The sequence below is a fragment of the Mustela nivalis genome, assembly GCF_964662115.1.
Source record: "Mustela nivalis genome assembly, chromosome: 2".
Taxonomy (NCBI): Eukaryota; Metazoa; Chordata; class Mammalia; order Carnivora; family Mustelidae; genus Mustela; species Mustela nivalis.
This window is the reverse complement of record NC_139021.1, coordinates 185,970,134-185,990,100: the sequence shown is the minus strand read 5'-3', so window position 1 is coordinate 185,990,100 and position 19,967 is coordinate 185,970,134. Positions and strand designations below refer to the sequence as shown.

Here is a 19,967-nt window from a genome sequence, read left to right as displayed (position 1 = left end):
GCTTCTGATGCCTGCTCCTACCTACAGAGACCAGTGAAACCCAGCACAGAGGGGCTGGGTCCAAACACATCAGTAGTCAAGTAAATGTGAGCGCCGCATACTCCGACTGGAGGAGATTGTTAGAGACGGGCACCGAGTGAGGTCACGTGACACGCTGTTTGCGAGAAGACGACGGGTCGGGGGTAGGAGGAGAAGAGGGAAACTGCCTGTCTGGAGTCTGGCGCGTCTACACTCACGTCGGACAGCCGACGTCAAGATAAAGAGCATTGCCAGAGACTAAAAATGGGTACTTCGGAATGATAAAAAGGTCAGTTAATCATGAAGACCTCACAGTCCTGAATGTATAGACGTCTAAGAGCACAGCTACCAACTACGTGAAGCAAACGTCACAGCTGAGAGACACACTTTTTCTCCTGTTTCTGACTTACCCTAAAGTTACTTTCTCAAGGAACTTTGGAGGGGTGGACGGACGGTTGGAGGACGGATGGGCGGGGAGATGAGTAAATGAAGCTACACTTAATCGCATATTCAGTTTCTTACCGACGCACGCAATGTTCCCGGATTAGGTTTCTTGAAAAGATGCACGTGCTCTGGAAGTCAGGTAGCCAGAAGCATCCACAGAGCCAACCACTTACAACCAACCACCCGAGCGGGCTCAGGAGCCCAGACCTGCGCTCGTGACCTTGCCTCCACCAGCCTCCTCTCCGAGGGCACTACTGAGGGACACGTTCCCCAGGTCCTAATCGGCAATTGCGGCCCCGGTGGCTTGACGGGTCCGGCCATCAGCTCAGGAGCCTGTGGCCAAGGTCGCAAGCCCAGCTCTGCTCTTTCCTCCCGGCCACCAGGACACTCACCCCGTGGTGCCCGGGTTCCTCATCTGTGAACCGGAGGCCGACCGTCTACCCAGACGGACAGGTGCGCCCACACCCGCCTGTTGTCCTGTTGTCACCGTCAATACGGATCCTCTTTGGCATAAAAACCAACACTTGATTAAACGGACGCCAACCCCCCTTCTAGCTTCCGTTATGGAAGGAAAGCGCGTGCTGCCCCATCCTCACTGGGGTGGGGTCTTTGGGAGGTCGCTGGGGTGGATGGGGTCTGTGAGGGAATCAGTGGGGTCTGTGAGGGAATCAGCGGCCCACAGGCTTCCCCAGAGAGCCACCCCCTGTCTCTCTCCCCCTCCGAGAGACTCTGTGGGAAGCCAGGCCTCTGCAGAGGAAAGGGGGCCCCCCAGGACCTGACTCCCAGCCTCCAGGCCGTGGGATCAGTTGTTGAGGCCGCCGGGTCTGCGGTGACCTGTTACAGGGGACTGAGCTGATGGAGGCCCCACTCTTTCCTGGCTGTGCCCGGGCACGGGCCTTCGCTCCGTTCCGTCAACAAACACTATGGAGTGGCCCCATGTGTGCACACGTCTGCCCAGGAGACACGCCCCGGCCCTGAGCCTCCAGCCCCCTCCACCCACCCCATAGACCCTGCTCACGCCCCTACAGCTCCACGGGGTCTGGACCGCCCCCAGGACCACCTGTGGCACTTTGCACACGCCTGTACACGGGGCATGCACATCACACGTCACACGCTATGGCGACTGTGGCCTGCTCCTCCCTCTCCGCGATGCCCTGAGACCCACCCTGAGACCATAGCTGTCACCCGGGACTGGGGTCCCCCCGGGGGGCGCCGACCGGAGAGACGCCACCAAGCCAGAGAACAGGAAAAGGAAGGGTTTTCCCCGCAACAAGGAAGGAGAGCACCGGGGCGCCCTCCCGAAGCGACAGCCACACTGCGGGGGCCGGGGTGTGAGCCGAGGGGCAGCTAGTCCCCAGGGCCTTGCGCGGACGGCACTCAGCGTGGAAGCGGGCAGAAGGCGTCCGAAGGTGACCAAGCGCAGGGCCGCGTCACGAGGCCCGCCCGGGTTGGGGCCGGTGCTCTGGCCCCGGCCGGTCCCGGACCTGAGGGCTCACAGGGTCTGGATCCTGCAGGGCTGGTCCAGGGTCCCTCTTCCCTTCGGAACCAGCCCTGGGGGTCGTGCCCCTGAGCCACTGTCCCTCGTGTGACGAGGTTCTCTCCTGCCTGACGTGGCCGCTTGTCCTGCTCTGCTCCCGCCGGACGGCCGGGGGCCTGAAATAACTTTTCTTATGTCCCGAAAGCTACGTCTGTCTGTCTGTCTGTCCCCGGAACCCTCGTCTGTCTGCATACACGGTCCCCCCAGGCTTGTTTTCCTCTCGAGCCTTCGTCCTCCGGGGCCACATTTCGGCTGCCGGGTGCCTCAGAAGGACTGGAAACCACCAGGGCAGATGAAGGGACAGGCAGGCCACAAACACGCACGCCCGTGTTCCCCAGACAAAGGGCAGCGTCTGTCAGGGAAAGTGTCCCTAAGGTCAGCTGGGGGACCCCACGGCAGCACGGGCGCGGCAGGCTCCTTCTGCCCAGGCCGGCCCGCGCCCGCGCCCGCGCCCGCGCCCGCGCCCTCCCCGGAAACGCTCTGCTCGCTCTGCGCGCTCCGTGGCGGGAGGACATGTCCTGAGGTCCCCGTGACAGAGAGACACCCGCCTCTCTTGCCCTTTACAGCTTTTAAAGAAAGTCCGTGTTTTCCCTCCCGCACATTGTATTATGGAAGCTCCCAACATCTAGGGAAGTTGAAGGATCGTGTGTGGCCACGCTTCCATCCGCGTCCGGCTTCTGGGACCCGCTCGTCGCAGGGCTGGGTTCATCGTGGGCCCCCGTGCCCGGCGGTCACCCACCTTCCTCTGTGAGGCATTTCCGAGGAAGCCGCAGACGCAGGACCCGCCCCGTGAACACTGCAACGCGCTCCTCTCTCCCTGCGTTCCCGGTCGGTCCGCAGCTCCTTTCTGGGGGAGAGCGCGGAAGAGAAGATCCGGTGTCCGGCGGGGTGAGTTGGTCAGTGGGGTCCATCTGTGTAATGCAGACCCTGCCCCCAGCCCCAGGACTCAGAATGTGACCCTCCCCGGAGTGTTCCTAGCGCCCTTCCCAGCCCGCCGGGCCCCACGTCCCGGAGCAGCCACCTGACCTCCCAGCCAGACGCTGGTGTAAGCGGACGCGGTGTGCTACGCCGTGGCAGGCTCCCTCACGTGCCCCTACCTCCCGCCGATGTCGTCGTGGTGCCCGCGCGTCCCTCTAGCCGCCCGCTGGGGCCACCCAGGATCTTTCCCCTCCCGGTGTCTTGGGAATAAAGCTGCCGCGGGCGTCCAGGCCACGGCTCCCCGTCCCGAGCGGTCAGGGATCCGCGTCCTGGGCAGCAGGGGGCGGCCGTGAGCCGGCGGAGGGGAGTACAGGGGTGCTCCGGAGGGAGGGAAACCCCCTCCCCGCTCTTTATGGAGAAGCCGCTTTCCACTATGCATCCGACGGTCAGAGGCTGGCTGCACGCGTGGAGGAGGGCCGGGTGAGGCGAGGAGGGTGAGGGGAAGAGGGTGAGGGGAGGAGGTGGACGGCTGCCCCGGCCTCACCCTCCTCGCCAGGACCTTCTGGGCCATCTTCCAGCGGGACATCACATGGATGCAGGGGACACGGGCAGGCAGGTCCCTGTTACGACGTGCACAGCAGCGCATGGGAGTCACGACAGCTTCCCTCCCACGACTGAGCTCAGACGTTTGAAACACAGAAGAGGCTGCCCCAGATCTCCTGGGGACCCCCATAGCATGCAGGGAGGTGGGTCAGGAGCCCTGGAACCGAGGAGGCCACGCGGGGAAGGTCAGCCACTCCCCTTTCTAAAAAGCCAGGACCCAGAATCTGTTGGGAGGGACGGGCCTGCCCTCGGGCTGCTGAAGGACTCAGAACAGCACCCCCTCGGGCCCTCCACGCTGCTGTCCCCTGTGTTCCCAGCATGGGACCCCGCAGTCTCTGAGGGAGGTCTTATGGTTGCCGTGACTTGAAGATGGCTGATGGGAACAACGTGGGGGGAGGGGACTAGGAATCTCTCTCTCTCCTTCTCAGCGTTTCCCCTTCATCAGGGCCTCTGGCAGAAGTCCCGTTCTCGGAGCTGTCCTATGGGCAGGACAACGGGGCCCCTTAGGGCAACCCTCCAGCCCGCTTCTGCCTGGGGACAGCCAGAGAGGGGCCGGAGCCCGAGGCCAGACGGAGCACAGGGGCAGGTGAGCTGCCCACCAGCCTGCTTGGTCCACTCTACTTCCTACGAGGCACAAGGAGAGTGTCCAAGGGAACTGATGGTCCCCTGGGTCGGGAGAGAGAGGACATCTTTCAGCCAGTTTTGTGGACCAGTGGCCGGTTCTCTCCCAAGGATGAGCACAGACACCAGGAGGCTCTGGAAGAGATCCAGGTGCCGTGCCGAGAGTGGCCGGGGCCACATACCGGCCAGGATGGTGGCGGTGGGAAAACGTGGAGGCTGGTCCGGGAGGTCCAGAGGAGGCCGTCAGGAAGCAAGGGTGCAAACTCTGCACAGCGTTCGTATGTGGGGTGGGAAGCCCACGCCTCTCTCCTCTTCCGTGGAGGGACTAAGTTAAGGAGTAAAGATGGCTGTGGACGTGGAGGGAAGACATCGGGGCACCCTGACTCCGTCTTGGTGCAGGGAGTGTGGTGAGAAGGGTCCAGCAAGGAGGCCACGGGCGGCGTCCACGGACGGGACAGTGTGGTCGGGGTGGCCGCGGGCGGTGTCCACGGACGGGACAGTGTGGCTGTGGACAGTGTGGTCGTGGATGGTGCCGTGGATGGGACGGTGTGGCCGTGGACAGTGTGCTGTGGACTGTGGTCACACAGCCTCGCTTTAATCCCTGGACGCTGGGAGCTGCTGGTAGAAGAAAGCCTCTGCGGTGGGTCCAAGGTGGTCAAGATGTGAAGGAGAAACGAGACTCTTGGCCGGGAGGTGCCTGTGGAGTGGGGACATGTGTGCGTCCGTTCCCAGCCAGTCACTTCCAGAGCCAGGGCGAGTGGGAGAGAAAGACCCCCAGGGGAGTTTGCTCTTCCTGGGCTGGTGGCCCCTGGGCATCCAGGGTGATGTGTCGCCGAGGGCTGGCTCGGGAGAGCTCTGCTGCTGCCCAAGCCCCGCGCTCATTCTCAGCGGCAAGTGTCACCACGCTCCGGGCTCCTGGACGGGGGCTTTAGCCCTCATGGCCACACAGGGTGTTTCCAGCCGGATCCACCGCCCCTAGTCCACGGCCTCGCGGGAGTCCTGGGCGCAGGCCGTGGGCAGCCCAGCTCTGCCCTGGGCACCCAGATCTCCGTCCTCACACCCCTCCCGGCCCTGTTTCCAGCCCCGGCCTCCGGCCCCGCATGCGCCCTCTGGGGAAACCTGCTCTGTCAGTCCCCAGCCCCCAGTCCAGAAGGAGCCAATGTGGTTCCCAAGTGTGTGTCCGGCTGCACCGGGGAGTCATTCCACGGCTGCTTCCAGCGCCAGGAGCACCCAAGAGCCTCCTCCCTCCCCTGCCGCCACTCAGCGGGCTCCTTCCCTGCGGCCCACACTTGGCAAAGAGCGTGATCACCTCGGCTCGAGCCACCCGAGCCACCCGGGCCACGTTGGCGGGTCCCTCTTCTTCCGCTGGGCATGTCATGGCCTCCCCTGCGGAGTGCCGCGGTGGCCCCTCCAGGCTGTCCCAGAAAGAGCCCCTCCATTCTGGACGTGGGAACAGAGCTTGGCTAAGCAGGGCCGAAGCTCTGGGGCGACATCTCAGTGCTTAGGGGTCAGAACTCAGCCACCCAGGCGGTGGCCAAGGGTCTTCCATGAAGGGGCAAAGCCCCTGACGCCCCCTCAGCGCGGCACTACCCGCAGCCCCCCAGGCCCGTCTCTGCGTCCGTCTGAGCGGCCCGAGTTCGCCGAAAGCCGGCTCTTCCCTGCATGTCCCGGTCCTCCTCGCAGAATGGGGACTCTGCCCCATGGCCCGTGGGTGTGACTCCCTGTGGCCCTGCCCCCCCCCCCCCGACAGGATGATGCACAGCCTCTCCGCATGGCGGCCTGACCCTGGGGGTCCCTCACCCCCCGGTGCAGATAGATCACTCAGAAGCTGCAGACGTTAGCCCAGGGCGGACTGGTGCCCGTCCAGGTCGTCCGGGAGCAGCCCCGTCCCTCCCAGGACACACCAGCTCCGCAGCCGGTTTTGCAAGGGTCCCTGCGGCCGGCACCGCGGCTGAGCTCCTGGAGCTGAAGCCACCACCTGCGCCTGGGAGTGAGTCTGTGGCCGCGTGTGTCCTTCTGTGGCCTTCCTCCGTGGCCGCCGCAGGACAGGGTTTGCTCTGCATGTGGGTCCCATGCCGCCGTGTGTGTCGGCACGTACGGAGCTGGCCATAGTCTTTTCTCGGAGGAGCAGCTGACCTGTTGGCGTCACCGTCCCGAGGCACAGAAACGGCCCAGCCCCTGGGAGGTCTGCCCTGGGGACTGCATGGAGCCTCGCCAGGAACGTTGCTCGCTCGCTCGCTCGAGGAATGCCCTCCTGTCGTGGACACTTCCAGGCGGGGCGGCCCGGCTCTCGTCACACAACACCCTGTCCTTCGGAAACGCCCAGCTCCTCAACTGCCAGGGACACGGAGTGACGGCTGCTTGTTTACAAGCGAGCGGTTTCGTCACCCTGATGTCCTAAAATAGCCCGGCACAGCGCCGCCCTCCCCGGGAGCTCGCGGAACAGGCTGTGTTCTCCGGGAAGAGGAAGGGGGCAGAACGGCTCGGGCCGCGAGGCGGCTCGTGACCCAAGACAGTGTTTTCTCGAGGGTCCAGGAAGGCGTGGATCAGCCCCCCTCTGGGGCCAGCACGTTCTGTCCTCGGGTCAGCGGCAGGAGGGGCGGGGCGGGGGGATCTGGGCTGCCCCGGTCTCTAGGGAAACACACGGGAAGCGTGTGGCTTGTATTCCTCCCGGGAGATTGTGGCTGAGGCTTTCCTGGCCCCTTTCAGAGCTTCCAGAACACCCGCGGGGCCTCCAGAACATCGTGCCCGGTGTCGCCCTGAGAACCGGGTCTGCAGTGTGGGTGGGGGGTGCTGCAGCCCCACAGTGGGGGGACCAGACCTGCCGGTCCTCGGGAGGTGACTAGGGGGTCTCTGGAGGCTCCAGGAATGCCAAGCCTCTGCTCCCTGAGGTCCCCCCTGAGGCCCTGCCACACAGGGGCTTTGCCTCCAGCCCCCCACCTGCCGTCCGTGGTGACCCCACTAGGCCACCATGCCCTGGAGCCCCAGGGGCCTGGCAATGGGTGTGCGTCCCTCTCTGACACCGCACATTTCACGTGGGGCGAGGCCAGTGGCAGGGTCCAGTTCCGGGTGCGGTGACTGCCACGGGGGTCCTGAGTGCGTGTGGCTGTGTGGGAACCGCACTCCTGGGCCCCAGGGCCCCCCGGCCACCACAAGGACACAGGAGCTAAAAATGAAAGCAGACACCGTGGGGTCCCCTCTGACGCGCTCCCGGCCGCGTGGAAGGCCGTCAGCTGGGGATCCCGCAGGGAGAGGCGGCTCCTGCGGGGAGGGATGGGGACAGTCACCTGGGGGCCGTGGGGGGCTGCCGGGACGGGGGTCAGGGAGGGGTGTCCATCACATCACGGATTCCATGGCACCCCTCCTATGTCTGGGGGTTCGTGGTGAGGGGCCGGCGTGGGCCACTGACCCTGACGCCCGTTACCTGCTCTGAATGCTGGTCCTTCGCCCCCCTGCGGAACCCACGTGTCCTCCTCCTGTCTGCGTCACTTCCTGTCCACAGGTTTGCTCTATTTCAGCAAAACAGACCCTCGTAAAACAAAAACCCAAACAGAGCGGCTGTGCGGCGTGCGCGGGCGCCGTGAGGCTCAGGCGGGGTCTCGGATCCCTCCGGATCCAGGCGAGCCGCGGGCTCTCCGCCAGCCCCGAGCTCCTGCGCGTCTTGTCTTTGCAGTCGCGAACGCCGTGTTCCCCCACCTTCCTGCAAAACCCAAACATGTCCCGGGGGCTCGAGCGATGAGCTGTACTTGCCCCTGGGTGTTCTGTTCCTGTGCTCTCATGAGTGGGACGTTTGCCACTTTCACGCTAGTATGTGAGGAAGGGCCTGATTTTCCTAAGCCTCAGCACACATTTCACTGAATTTTTATTTGTTCAGGTTTTCTCCATTTATTGTCTTCAATTTTATTACTCTTGGTGGGTCCGTTGATTTCTTCGGCAAACGTGAACTGCACACCTACCTAACGTCGGGTCGGGTCCAGCATACACTGTGAGCCGAGAAGACTAAACCCCTGCCCCTGGGGCGCCTGGGACTCAGCTGGTGACGCATCTGCCCTGGCTCAGCTCATGACCCCGGGGTCCTGGGACCGAGCCCCGTGCCGGGCTCCCTGCTCGGCGGGGAGCCTGCTTCTCCCTCTCCCACAGTCCCTCCCCCTGCTTGTGCTCTCTCCCTCTCTCTCTGTCTCAAATAAACAGATAAAAATCTTTAAAAAAAATTTTTTTAAGTGTCCTTTGTCCTTCCCGTGGGGTTGCATTCCCCTCCCCCGGGGGTGGCGCTACTGGCGGGCTTGCCGGCAACACAGGGGGACGCGCTGGTATGTCACAGTTTCGAGTGATGTGTCCCGTGGCTTCCCAGTGTACACCTGTTACCGGGAAGGCTTCCTCGTTGCGAGAGCCAAAAGCAGCCCCGGCGGATGCAGGCGGAAATGGAAGGTGTGGAAGGACGATCGGAGGGCGCGCGGGGCCGCTGGAGAGGCTGTTCTAGCCTTGAAACCAGGCGGGAGCTGCGGGCAGGCCCCCGGCCGGACGACACAAGGGCTTCAGGAGGAAGCCTGGCACCAAGCCCAGCAGGACACGGAAACCCCCGGGCCATCGGTCCGGCCAGGCGGCAGGCTGGGCCCCTGCGTTTCTGCGGATGAAGGGCTGGGGACGGGGGCTCTGCGCGGGGCTCCCTGAGCCAAGCCGCTGGTGAAGGTCTTGGGGCTCCGGTTCCCCCTCCCGCCATCCTGGCTCGTGTTTGGTGCCTGCGCGTCTGACGTCATGTATGCTTTACTGAATCATTCCTGCTCCTAAAATGAGGGTTATTCCTGCTCTTTGGTCCGTCCGGTACTTCTGAAGATGAGCAGATATTTCCTCCCTTGGCTTTTAGTGAGTGCGTCGCGTCATAGACCGTCCTCGCGCTCCCACGACAGCCCCGACTTGGTCGCGAGGCGGGAAAATCTACTTCAGAGTTTGCTTCGCTGTCATTCGATTCAGCATTTTGCACGTGCGTTCCCGGGGAGGACGGCCGCTGTGTTTTCTCACTGTGGCATCAGGACCTGACCTCGGCTTCAGGCTTCCGCCAGTGTCACAGGAGAACTGGGGCCACGCTTGTGGGGCCACAGCCTCGGAGCACAGGGACCCCCAGACGGCGAAGCTTCCACAGAACTCCCATGACGCCGTCCGCGTCGCGTATCTCTGGCTACAGTGACTTAACCTTCCTATTTTTCCTGCCTCTCCAGAATTTCTACCGTAGGGGCCCGGGCGGGCGGCCCAGGACGGGCCCCTTGGGCAGGAAGCCCGCCGCGGCCTCAGGACCCGCTCTTCACCTCCCCCTCAACTACTGAGAGGATTTCCCACCGAGGACCTGCTCCGGGAGCAGCGCGGCCGGCCTGGGCCACCGCACCGTGGCGGGAAGCAGGTCCGTGGACAGGCGGGAGCGGGCAGAGCCTGTCGGGCCCCCGTCCTCCCCCCGCGTCCCCGCGGCCGCAGACGTCTGTGAACCAAACACTGACTTTCTCACCCTCCTGGGCGCCGCGCTCCTTCCCTCTGGCGTCCCAGACCCCCAGCCCCTTCTCCTGAGCTCACGGTGACACGGGGACCCCATGGTGCCCGGGGGTCTCTGGAACCTGCACGTGGGTGGGTTCCCCGCACGCACACCCTTACCTTTGATTTCCTGCCCGGAGTCTGTCTGTCAGTGCGACTCGCAGTCCGGCCAGAAGGGCCCAGAAGGGGACCGGGGTTCCTGCTCCGCGACAGATGGGCTGGTCGGCCAGATCCTTGAACTTGCTGGACCCTGTCGCATGAGAGATGCCGGGACATGTGGAAAACAGCGGAAGGTAAGATTTCCCTTCACGGGAGCCTCCCAGAATCTCTACCTGCGGCGTCGGGTGGAGAGAACGCTGCTGGTGATGTCCTTTCCTCCGAACGCAGGCCCTCAGGAGGAGGCCCCGTGGCGCTACATCCTCGGGCCGAGGGCGCCTGGCTAATTTGGTCGAGTCCCCTGGTTTCTGTTCTCCTTCCTCCCGGAGCTGGTCTTTGTTTTCCCCTGTGTGTGTCTTGTACGTAGCTTGTACGGGAAGGGATTGCCACAGGGCAGAGGCGGGCACGGGCCCCAGAGGCTGGTGAGGCCCCGGTTCCCACCAGCCGCTGTCTGTCGGGACAACGCTGCTGTGGGTTCAAGGCTGTTGCTGAGGGACGTTGTAGAATTGAAAGCCACAGATGTGGTGGCCCAGCCGCTAGCGGGCCTGGTTCCTCGAGAAGACCCCTGGGCCTGGGTAAGTCGGTCGGGGGTTAGGCTGACGGTAGGACGTCAAGAACACGTCCGTGCAGGGAGGTCCACGTAGAACAGTACGCGGTCCCCGACCCCGAGGCACATCGGTCCTCGGTCTCAGTGTGGGCCTGAGACCCGAGGTGCGAGTGAGGATGCAGCGTCTGGGCTCCCTGATCTGGAGGGTGTGTGTACCCGGTGCACCTGCGTGGCCCGGGGAGCGGACCGGGGACCGCAGCCCCCTCCCCGCCTGGTCCGCTCTCGGACTTTTTGCCATGAGAGGTTCCAGCCCATAAGGACGTTTGTCGTCTCGGTCTCTGTGGCGGGTCAGAACTGGAGACTCCCCTTCCAGGAACGCCTGCCCCTGCTCGTGTCCCAGACGAGCTGTTCTCTCCGTAGGACCCTTACCATCGGTGCCACGCAGCATTTGCTTGCTTAGACCAATTTTGGGAGCAAACTTTCGGATCACGGGGGCCGCACCTCTGGGCCCAGTCTGGACAGCCCTTGTGTCCCTGGCAAAGCCGTTCGAGGGCTCGGGTTTGAGTTCCTGTTAATAGATCTACTCGTCGAGGGCCGGACAGTGGATCCTTCAAATTGGCTACATTTATACAGCAAAACTTGGTTTTCAGAGAGCTCTCGAGGCATCTCGTCAGTGGAATGGCTGGTCCCAGGGACGGCCACCGACAGGTTGGAAGAACAGAATGGAGACTTTGAAAATAAATCGTATCTGGTGTAAATTCCTGTTCTTAAAACTCAGCCTCCAGGGCCCGTTTGAACCTCCCTTTCCCTGCACGGTTCACAGGCAGCCCTCGGCATGACCTCTGGGTTCAACGTGTCCCCGTTGCTTGAAGAGATGGTGAAAACTGGGCGACAAATTTCGCAGGAGGAGGGAGACTGGCTTCGGCCCCGCTGACCAGGCCGTGGGCTCGGGCTCCCGGACCCCCTACCGCCAGAGAGTCCTGCCGCCCCACCACCCCCCAACCCCGACTGCAACCCCACTTTTACATGATAAAGCCCCTTTACCTCTGCTTTCAAATAATTAAAAAGGCTGATGACTGTCCGTCCTTCCCCCAGGCCCTCTGATGGCTGATCCTCCAAAGGCCAGAAGTTAGCAGAAGCCACGGCTCAGCCATGTACCGAAGAGAAAACTGATACTAAAATGCTTCACGCACACCTTAAAGGATGCAGCCTGGGCACCTGCCTGCCTCGGGCGGAGGAGCGCGTGACTCTCCAGGTCGGGGTTGTGGGCTCGAGCCCGACGCTGTGGGTAGAGATTGGTTTAAAAAAATAAAATCTTATAAAACACACACACGTAAAGATCTAATTGATTCTCATTTTAGCTGAAAGTCTCCCTGATGGAAAACAAAAACTAGTTAAAAAGAGAGGCCAGTCTCTCGAGACTCAGGCTGTGATCCAGAGCTTGGGGAATTCGACGCAGCTGCCTCCGTCCTCCCAACCTCTGCGGAACCCGAAACGAGCCGCTGAAGCCACGTGCGGAGCCACAGGCCTGCCCCCCCCCCCCCCGCCCCGCACCTCACGGGCTCCTGCAGGGCGCTGCGGGTTTTATGAAAGACCAGGCTGTTGGAACAAGATGGTCCCATACTTAAGAAAAAGGAGGATACATTTTAAATAGCAGTTACTCTGAAACTCTGGAGAAAAAAGGTATTTTTTTTTTTTTTAAGATTTTATGTATTTATTTGACAGAGAGAAATCACAAGTAGATGGAGAGGCAGGCAGAGAGAGAGAGAGAGAGAGAGAGGGAAGCAGGCTCCCGGCTGAGCAGAGAGCCCGATGCGGGACTCGATCCCAGGATCCTGAGATCATGACCTGAGCCGAAGGCAGCGGCTTAACCCACTGAGCCACCCAGGCACCCCGAAAAAAGGTATTTTTAATCCTTTCTCTGTCCCTTAAAACTACAGATGTTTCGAACGTAAACACGGCTCAGAATCAGACTGAAAGAAAAGGAGGAGGAAGAGGCCTTTTGGAGCCGTCGTCCGCCGTCCGCCGCAAGGGCCCGGACTCCAGCATCTCTCCGAGCCGGCGGAGGGGCCGTCTCCCCCGGGGGAACGTGAGATGCCCTCTCTGTGGCTGTGGATTTTGTACCTCCCGCCCCTCCTGCCCCTCCGGGACCCCAGAGAGCCTTTCTTTGAAAGCAAACTTCTAGGAATCGTGTTCCTCCGGAGGAAGAAGAAGTAGTAGAAAATCAGACCTGCAGCCAGTGTCCTGTACACAAGCCCTAGGGTTTGCGCGGTCTTGTCTAGCTGTGCGGGGCCTGCCCTCGTGGGAGGTGCGTTCCCGGGCGCGCGGGGACGGGGGAATCCCGGCGGAGCGCGCCCGTCCCGTCCGCTGGCCCGAAGGCAGGTGCGCAGGAAGACGGCGCTCCGAAACTCAGAGACTAGGCGGGGTGGTCAAGTTCAAGGGATCCGGACGAGTCACTCCTAAAGCAAGTTCAGGGCTGTCAGTTCCACCGAAACAGGCGCGTCTCTGTAAGTATCAGCATGAAATGGGCTTTCCTTCTGCTTGTGTCGGCCAGAACTCAAATAAATTCATAATTTATTATGAAATTTGTCAGGGGAATAAAAAGCGGGAATGTATTTTTTTTTGTTGTTTCGGGAGAAGAAAGTGGTCTTGTCCTTAGTGGGGCTGGTTGTTTGGAGCACGAACTCGGTGAGGAGGAGAAGGGGGGGACGGCGCCCAGGCCGACACCCCACAAGCCCGGCCCAGCGCCCCCGGCCGGGGGCCTTGTTTCTCAGGCGCCACTGCCGACCTCAGGCCCCGGGAAGGAAAGACGGTTCCCGCCGAGCGCTTGCAGTCCTGCGAGAGAGGAGTCTCTGTTCAGGTTTGCAGGTTGAGTCAGGAGGGACGCGTCTCTGGAGGTGTCAGCGTTAAAGACTCAAAACTCCTGTTCCGCTGAGGCTGCTGCGGGCCAAAGAGGCTCCTGTCGCCTCTGCTGCGATCTGTCTACAAAACGATGACTTAAAACGGTCGGTCACGTCTGTGTCTAGTTTTCGGGGGCGATCGTCAGGGTGGCTCTCGAAGTCTTCGCTGACCTGAGATGCCGAGCACTGCTTGGACGATGATGGATCGAAGTCACTGGACAGCGGGTCTTCAGCAGCCTGAAGTCCAGAAGCCTGGAGTGCAGGACGCAGGGCTGTGCTTCTGACAACTTGTTGCAGAGAAACGGAAGATATTTGGGTCAGGTTTTGTGCGTAACCAATTCATAAACATGCCACCTAAAGAGTTTTGGGGAAACGGTTCACAATGGGTCACTGTGTAGGTTTCACTGGAGACGAAGGTTTCTGAGAAGCAAAATTCTGCCGAGTGTAATTAAGACCGAGGGGAATAGGGAAGCAACTCCGTGTTAGAAAAGCAAGATTTAGGTAAGAAAGATATAAGGAATGGGAACACATTTTTTATTGAAGGCTAAAAAAAAAGGTGATTTTGTCCTAAATGAGACTGGTTGTTCAGAAAGAAATGGCCTGGGACAAAATCTGGATGCAAAGGAAAGTCATAGAAGGTTTGTGAAGGGAAGACTTTGGAAAGAAATTTTCGGTGTGGCCAGGACAGACTAAGACCAGAAAGAATGGATTTTAAAAGGACACAAGACTGAGACCCTGCCCTGTCCAAATGACAGTGTTCTCTTGGGTTGCTGTTCTGCTCTGTTTTTTTCTCTTTTGTCTGCCCAGAAAACCAGTCTGTATGTTTTGTTGTTATCAGGTCTTTGATCACTTGGTTACGAACTTCTCCGTTTGGGGGATCCTGGGCGTCTCAGTCGGTTAGGCTCGGGGCCTGACCCAGGCCAGGGTCCTGGGGTGGAGCTCTGCGTCGGGCTCCCTGCTTGGCGGGGAGCCTGCTTCTCCCTCTCCTGCTCACCGCACTAGTGCTCTGTCACTCTCTCGAATAAATAAATAAAATCTTAAAAAAAAACCAAAAACAACTTCTCAATATTAAAGGGGCTAAGTTTTGCTAACAACTGTATAACCTTGTCTATTTGTCTTTGCAATTTCTTATGTCTCCTTGGTTAAATAAATTCTGAGTTTTGTAATGATCTACAATCCTATTCAGGCATGTGCTGTAACTGTCTAACTTTTTTTTAAAAAAGATTTTATTGATTTACTGGCCAGTGAAAGAGTGAGCACAAGAAGGGGGAAGCAGTTGACTGAGAAGCAGGTTCCCCACTGAGCAAGAAGCCCAGCGCGGGGCTGGACCCTGGGGTCCTGACCTGAGTATTAGGCAGAACGCTTGAGGACTGAGCCACCCAGGCATCCCCTGAGTTTGTTTTTTGTTTTTTGTTTTAAACAAACTTCCCAAGATTTAAATTGTAAATGAAATCTCTTTCACTCATTAGGGCTCTTTCTGTGGTCCGTTGGGTTGGCCAGAAGCTCTGTTGAGCAAATAGTGAGACTTCGGTTGTGTCTGTGTCGCTCAGGAAAGGCTCCACGTGTTCTAGAGACGATGCACAATCTCAAGGCTTTATCACGTCCCGGGACAAGCTCCGCTCCGGGCAATTTGATTATTAAAGCGTTGTGTGTCACCGAAATAACCTGACTTCCTTGCCAGCTGTGTTGTAACCTCTCATGAGATTTTTAACCTCGTCCTTTCTGAGTTTTTGTCCTTTATAATTCTTCTTACTCTCCTGCAAAATGAGTTTCATCTTCAAGGACATTCATATAAAGGACTTAGGACAGACACAGGTCTTTGACAGCCATAAAATCCTAGAACTGAAATGGGTAAGAACTTCCTAAACTAACTAAAGCTGCATTCAAGATGAACCGGAATTATAACATGGGACTAAATGACCTAAAACGATGATTATAGCTTTGTGACTCTTGTTCGAAACATCGCCGGTTCCCTAACGTTTGCTCTTCCAGATGAGGGAGACCCGCTCTCAAGATACACGTGACTTACAGAAACGTGATGCAGTATTCATTTGTGAACCAACCGAAGCATTTAACTTTTCTGTCCCGCGAACCCTCTCACTCAGAAAGGTGTCTCTCTTTCATGGCAACCCTAGTCGTTCGCGTAAGTTCGTAACAATCTGTTCTCCCGGAGCGGGACCCCACTGGAAACGTGGGTCATTTTACCAAGGCTTCGACTGGAATGTCACATCTGAGAGAGACGTGCATGGACTCAGACACGACCAGACAGCTTTAAGGAACTGAGGTTGACTTTATGAAACCAGGAGCCAGAAAGGCCCTTGGAACTGTCCGGCTGGTGCCTGCTTACAGAGGTCCCAGCAGCCTCACCGAGGGAGGAAAGAGTATCACCTCGGGGCAGGTGCAGGACCCTCAGGAGGCTGTAGGGACCCCGCGGAGAGGAATCCGCACAGCCTACAGGTACGGCAGGCCGGTCTGACGGCAAGTATCTGGCTCGGTTTCTGGTCTGGGGAGGCTGCTAGAAGTTCAACCTAGAGAGACCTTATAAAGTTCCAGCACAGCAGATTCTAAAAGATTTGTAGGTTCACTCACTGTTCCGCTGAGCTTACGAAAATGATTAGGCCATGATTGTTAAGACTGGACTTGTTTTATAAACCAAGTAGTCCTATCTTGGCTATTTTGGATTAAAAATTAGGGTTTTTATAGAGAGAGGATATTTCAATAACACGTCTTTGTAAATATTAAATTTCAATACTGTTATAAACTAGGCTAGATCCTGAATTCTTCTGTTTCCTCAAATATCTGGCTATGACTCTCCAATAAGGTTTCCAATCTTTTTCCATTCTCTTGACTTAAAGTCATTAAAAAACTAAAACTGGCCTTTTTTCTAAAGCCCTAAAAACTGACCCTGGACAACTTGAAGTAAACTTCCGAGAAACAGCTTTTCTATTTCTACACAGTAGCTCAGGCATAGATAATCTTCACCCTTTTTGTTCTGTCAGGATAACAACAGGGCCCTGGGGCGTATGATTATTTAGAATGAAGTCCCCCATGATCATATAACAGCTGGCACCCTCACCAGTTCTGTGCGGCTGGAATGGTTAAAACTTCCTTAAAAGCCAGAGTGTGCCCCACTCCATGGGGTCAACTATGGGCTTGTGGAGACCATGGGTGACCCCACTTGCTTCGTGACTGGATCAGATGAGGCACTCGGGGATGCGTCTGTCTCTTGAGACAAGTCCTCTCCCACTCGCCGGTGACTCCTCGTGCTTAGGACATTGTTGAGGCTGACCTCAACCAGAAAGGGCTCGTGACGGGTGCATCCCTCCTGGTCGTGTTTATCCTAGAAGCCACCCCTGTAGACGGATAGCCGCAGAAAGGTTTTAGCCAAGCGTACAGTAGCCCTCCTGGTAAAGCTCACTGTGGGACAGTCCCTGACCATCGTGACTTCACATCGGGTCCTGAGTGTCTTAGACACGAAAGGCCACCAATGCATGCCGGGAGGCTGACTTATGAAACACCGGGCCATGCTCACAGACATGCCTGAAATAATACTTAAAACCCGTCGAACTCTGAACCCAGCGACCCTGTTCCGGGACCTGACCATGGCACTTCTGCAGAGCGTACCTGTTCGGACATCATTAGTCTTGCTTATCTTCACGGACCCGCTGTCAAAGCCGCAGGTGACAGCCGTCCTACCCGCGGCGGTGGTTTCATGGAGAAGGGAGTGAGGAAAGCTGGGTGTGCCTGCTGAGGCCCCCGCTCTGTCACAAACACGTCTGCCCCCAGAGCAGAGGCAATAGCGCCCACCTGTCTTTGCCATCTGCCAAGTCTTAACAATCAGCATCTGTACTGACTCCAGATACGCCTTCCTCATCCCATAGACCCGTAGCCATTCGAAGAAAGGCGGATTATTATCAAGCCAGGACTCCCCCATCAAATGTGGTCCTGGAATTATTACACAAACTCAAAGGATGGTCCTCCCGGACTGAGTAGCCCGTGAAATCCTGCCTGCACTTGGAGGAGACCCAGGAGTAGATGACTGTCTCCTGGCTGGGACCCCTCGGCTCTGCGACTCTAACCTGTGGCCCTGGCGTCTCCCAGGCCGGCAGGCCCCTGTTGCCTGTGGTTCGCCTGGACGCATGGACAGACGGATGATTAAAACCGGTACATGCCCAGCCCACTTCCACAGCCCACTTCCACTTGGAGTCCTCCGCGTCATGAAGTCACCGAATTCCTCTGTCGCGCTGTCGTGAGCTCTCACCAGATCTGCGACCGAGGGCACATGTAGGCCCTTCTGTCATTCACAGACTGTCCTACTTCCACTCAGACGCCTCGAGGCAGCCGCCTTCCGCCTTCCGTGGGCGCAGGTTGCTAATCACGGGGATCATAAAGCTGAGCTGGGTAAAAATTTCCAGAAGTGGCGGAAACGCTGTATCCAAGCAGAACAAGAACCAGTGACCCGGGGCTGACTGAACCGAGCAGGACTGCTCTAATTTTTATGACTTTCTGCTGACTTTTAATAAGTGTTTTGTTTTTCCAGATTTAAGATGACTTTTTATCTTCAGCCGACTGACAGCAAGTTGACAACTTTTCCTTTGTGAGCACATGAAACACTTGCCTCTGCGCCGCACCTGCTCCCTCCAGTTCAGCTTCCCTGGGAGCCTGAGGTCACCAAGAACCTGTCCCTTGGCAACAGGACACAGCTGGGAAACTGGTGACGGGTCACTCCTGGTGCTGCGCCTCCCGTCAGTGATCAGGCCAGGTGTCCTCAAACAAGGCTTGTTTTGTCCACAAACTGATGTTAACTGGAATATCGCTGGTGCCGGCGAGGGTTATTGTAGATAGTAGGAATCTGCTTCTGCCACTGTTGTTCGTGAGCTGGGCGGACCGACCCCCTCCGGCGTGCGCTGCCGCCCGGCTATGGGTCCGCGGCTGCCATCATTTCTCACCGTAAGGACTTAGAGTCATTTCCGAATAAAAGCTGCCCTCTTCCCGGAACCCTGGCCAGCGGAACACAGGCCACCACAGTTAACACGGTAATGATGACGGCGCACGGGAACTCAGACCCCTGCAACTGCTCGCATTGTGATGCAGAAGGTAGACGTCTGTGTTAAGCGTGGAAGGTGACTTTTTCACAATTTTTTCGGGGGATGTGGGAGCAGAGAAGTTTGATGACCATGGCTTTAGAAGTGGCCCTGTTTCTGGAGAGGGAAGGTGAAAGCAGGGGTCAGGTGCGCAGTCGGCACATCAACCCACCAAGGCCCCTTCCGCTTCCCACTGCACTTGCCTTGGACCCTTGACTCCACCTAGGGGCTTTCAGGAGTAGCCAACCCCACCTCATCTGTGACCATCACGGGCTGGTTTACGGATAGGCCTCTGGCCGCTCTCACGTGGGGGTCCTCCGAGTGATGGCTCCTGCTACAAGGTCCCTTGTGGACAGGGAAAACCAGGTTGCGGGGAGAAACATATTTCCTTAAACATTTCCCAGTAATTGTATGTACAGAGTTCAGAAGCTTATTAAAAAAAAAGTGTAAGTTTTGGCGAGATTGCAGGATGTGCCAAGACACAAAAATTGTCCTATTTCCATACTAGCAGTAACAAGTGAAATTTCCTAGCAAGTGCCGTCACATAGCACAGGACCATTCCGGGATAGTTCTGCCCAAAGAAGGGCAAGCCTTGCTTGCTGAAAACTACGGAACTCTTCCAAGAGAAAGAACATCTAAGTAAAGGTGCACGGGCTGCCTTTGTGGGTCCGAAGCCCGGATGGGCAGCTCGTTCTGGGGGTTCCCAGGAAGGGGGCCTGAGGAGCTGTGGGGCGCTCGGGGAGGACAGGTGTGGCGGGAACCTGGCCCGGGGCTTTGCAATCGCGGTCTCCGGGGAAGCAGCGCTGCTTGTTCCCTCGCTCCCCGCAGGGCCGGCGTGAGGTCAGCACTCGCTGAATAAAGAGAAGGCGAGGCCAGCAGCTCCGGTCCGGAAGGAGAGCCGGAGAGCGCGCGTCTCTCCTGAGCCCGCGGAGCGGGTCCCAGGGCGCTCCCATGCGGCAGGGAGCCCGGGGCAGGGAGCGCAGTGCCCGATGGCGCCGTGGGCAGGGGGCTCAGGGTCCTGATGGCGGCTGGGGCGGGGGACCACAGCCCGGGTCCTCAGGGCTGGCGAAGGAGCGCTTGGGTTTCTCGTTGGTCCTGAGCCGGAGGCAGGCACAGGGAGCGGGAAGCCCTGGGTGACCGAGCGGGGGCTGGCCCTGTGGGGCTCACTGGCGGGGCGACGTGCGGCCGCCTGGACCGGTCGCTCCAGATCCTGGGCTGACTTCCTGGGCGTCGGACTCGTAGCAGGCCGGCCTCCTGACCGGCCACTGCGGCGAGGGCGGGGCCGTGGGCGGTCTCTGCAGGTGAGGGGCGGGGCCGGTGGGCGGTCTCTGCAGGTGAGGGGCGGGGCCGGTGGGCGGTCGCTGCAGGTGAGGGGCGGGGCCGGTGGGCGGTCGCTGCAGGTGAGGGGCGGGGCCGGTGGGCGGTCGCTGCAGGTGAGGGGCGGGGCCGGTGGGCGGTCGCTGCAGGTGAGGGGCGGGGCCGGTGGGCGGTTTCTGCAGGTGAGGGGCGGGGCCGGTGGGCGGTCGCTGCAGGTGAGGGGCGGGGCCGGTGGGCGGTCGCTGCAGGTGAAGGGCGGGTACTCAGCGCATCCGCAGTCCCGAAGCGCCCTCGTCGGTCAG

The 19,967-nt window shown here is 59.2% G+C and overlaps 1 protein-coding gene and 2 long non-coding RNA genes across 3 annotated transcripts in view; 1 reads left to right on the top strand and 2 right to left on the bottom strand.

Moving 5' to 3' along the window:
* The window catches only part of JAKMIP3 (Janus kinase and microtubule interacting protein 3), a 111,070-nt gene extending 106,774 nt beyond the window's left edge, over positions 1-4,296 (bottom strand). Inside the window, exons 1-3 of the mRNA XM_082721542.1 lie at positions 3,715-4,296; positions 3,097-3,537; positions 2,739-2,926 (exon numbers count right to left, since the gene is read on the bottom strand). Of these exons, the coding sequence (XP_082577668.1) occupies positions 2,739-2,926; positions 3,097-3,503 (595 nt within the window). The 5' untranslated portion in view covers positions 3,504-3,537; positions 3,715-4,296. The remainder of the gene's footprint in view (positions 1-2,738; positions 2,927-3,096; positions 3,538-3,714) is intronic.
* Positions 4,297-6,320: 2,024 nt separating this feature from the next.
* On the top strand, positions 6,321-8,352 carry LOC309860061. Its single transcript, XR_014309128.1, has 2 exons — positions 6,321-6,724; positions 8,016-8,352. It is a non-coding gene; the product is annotated as an uncharacterized lncRNA (long non-coding RNA).
* Positions 8,353-15,929: 7,577 nt separating this feature from the next.
* Positions 15,930-18,752, bottom strand: LOC309860066. The gene is made up of 2 exons (XR_014309138.1): positions 16,889-18,752; positions 15,930-16,617 (listed from the first exon to the last, which is right to left on the bottom strand). It is a non-coding gene; the product is annotated as an uncharacterized lncRNA (long non-coding RNA).
* Between the last annotated feature and the right edge of the window lie 1,215 nt (positions 18,753-19,967).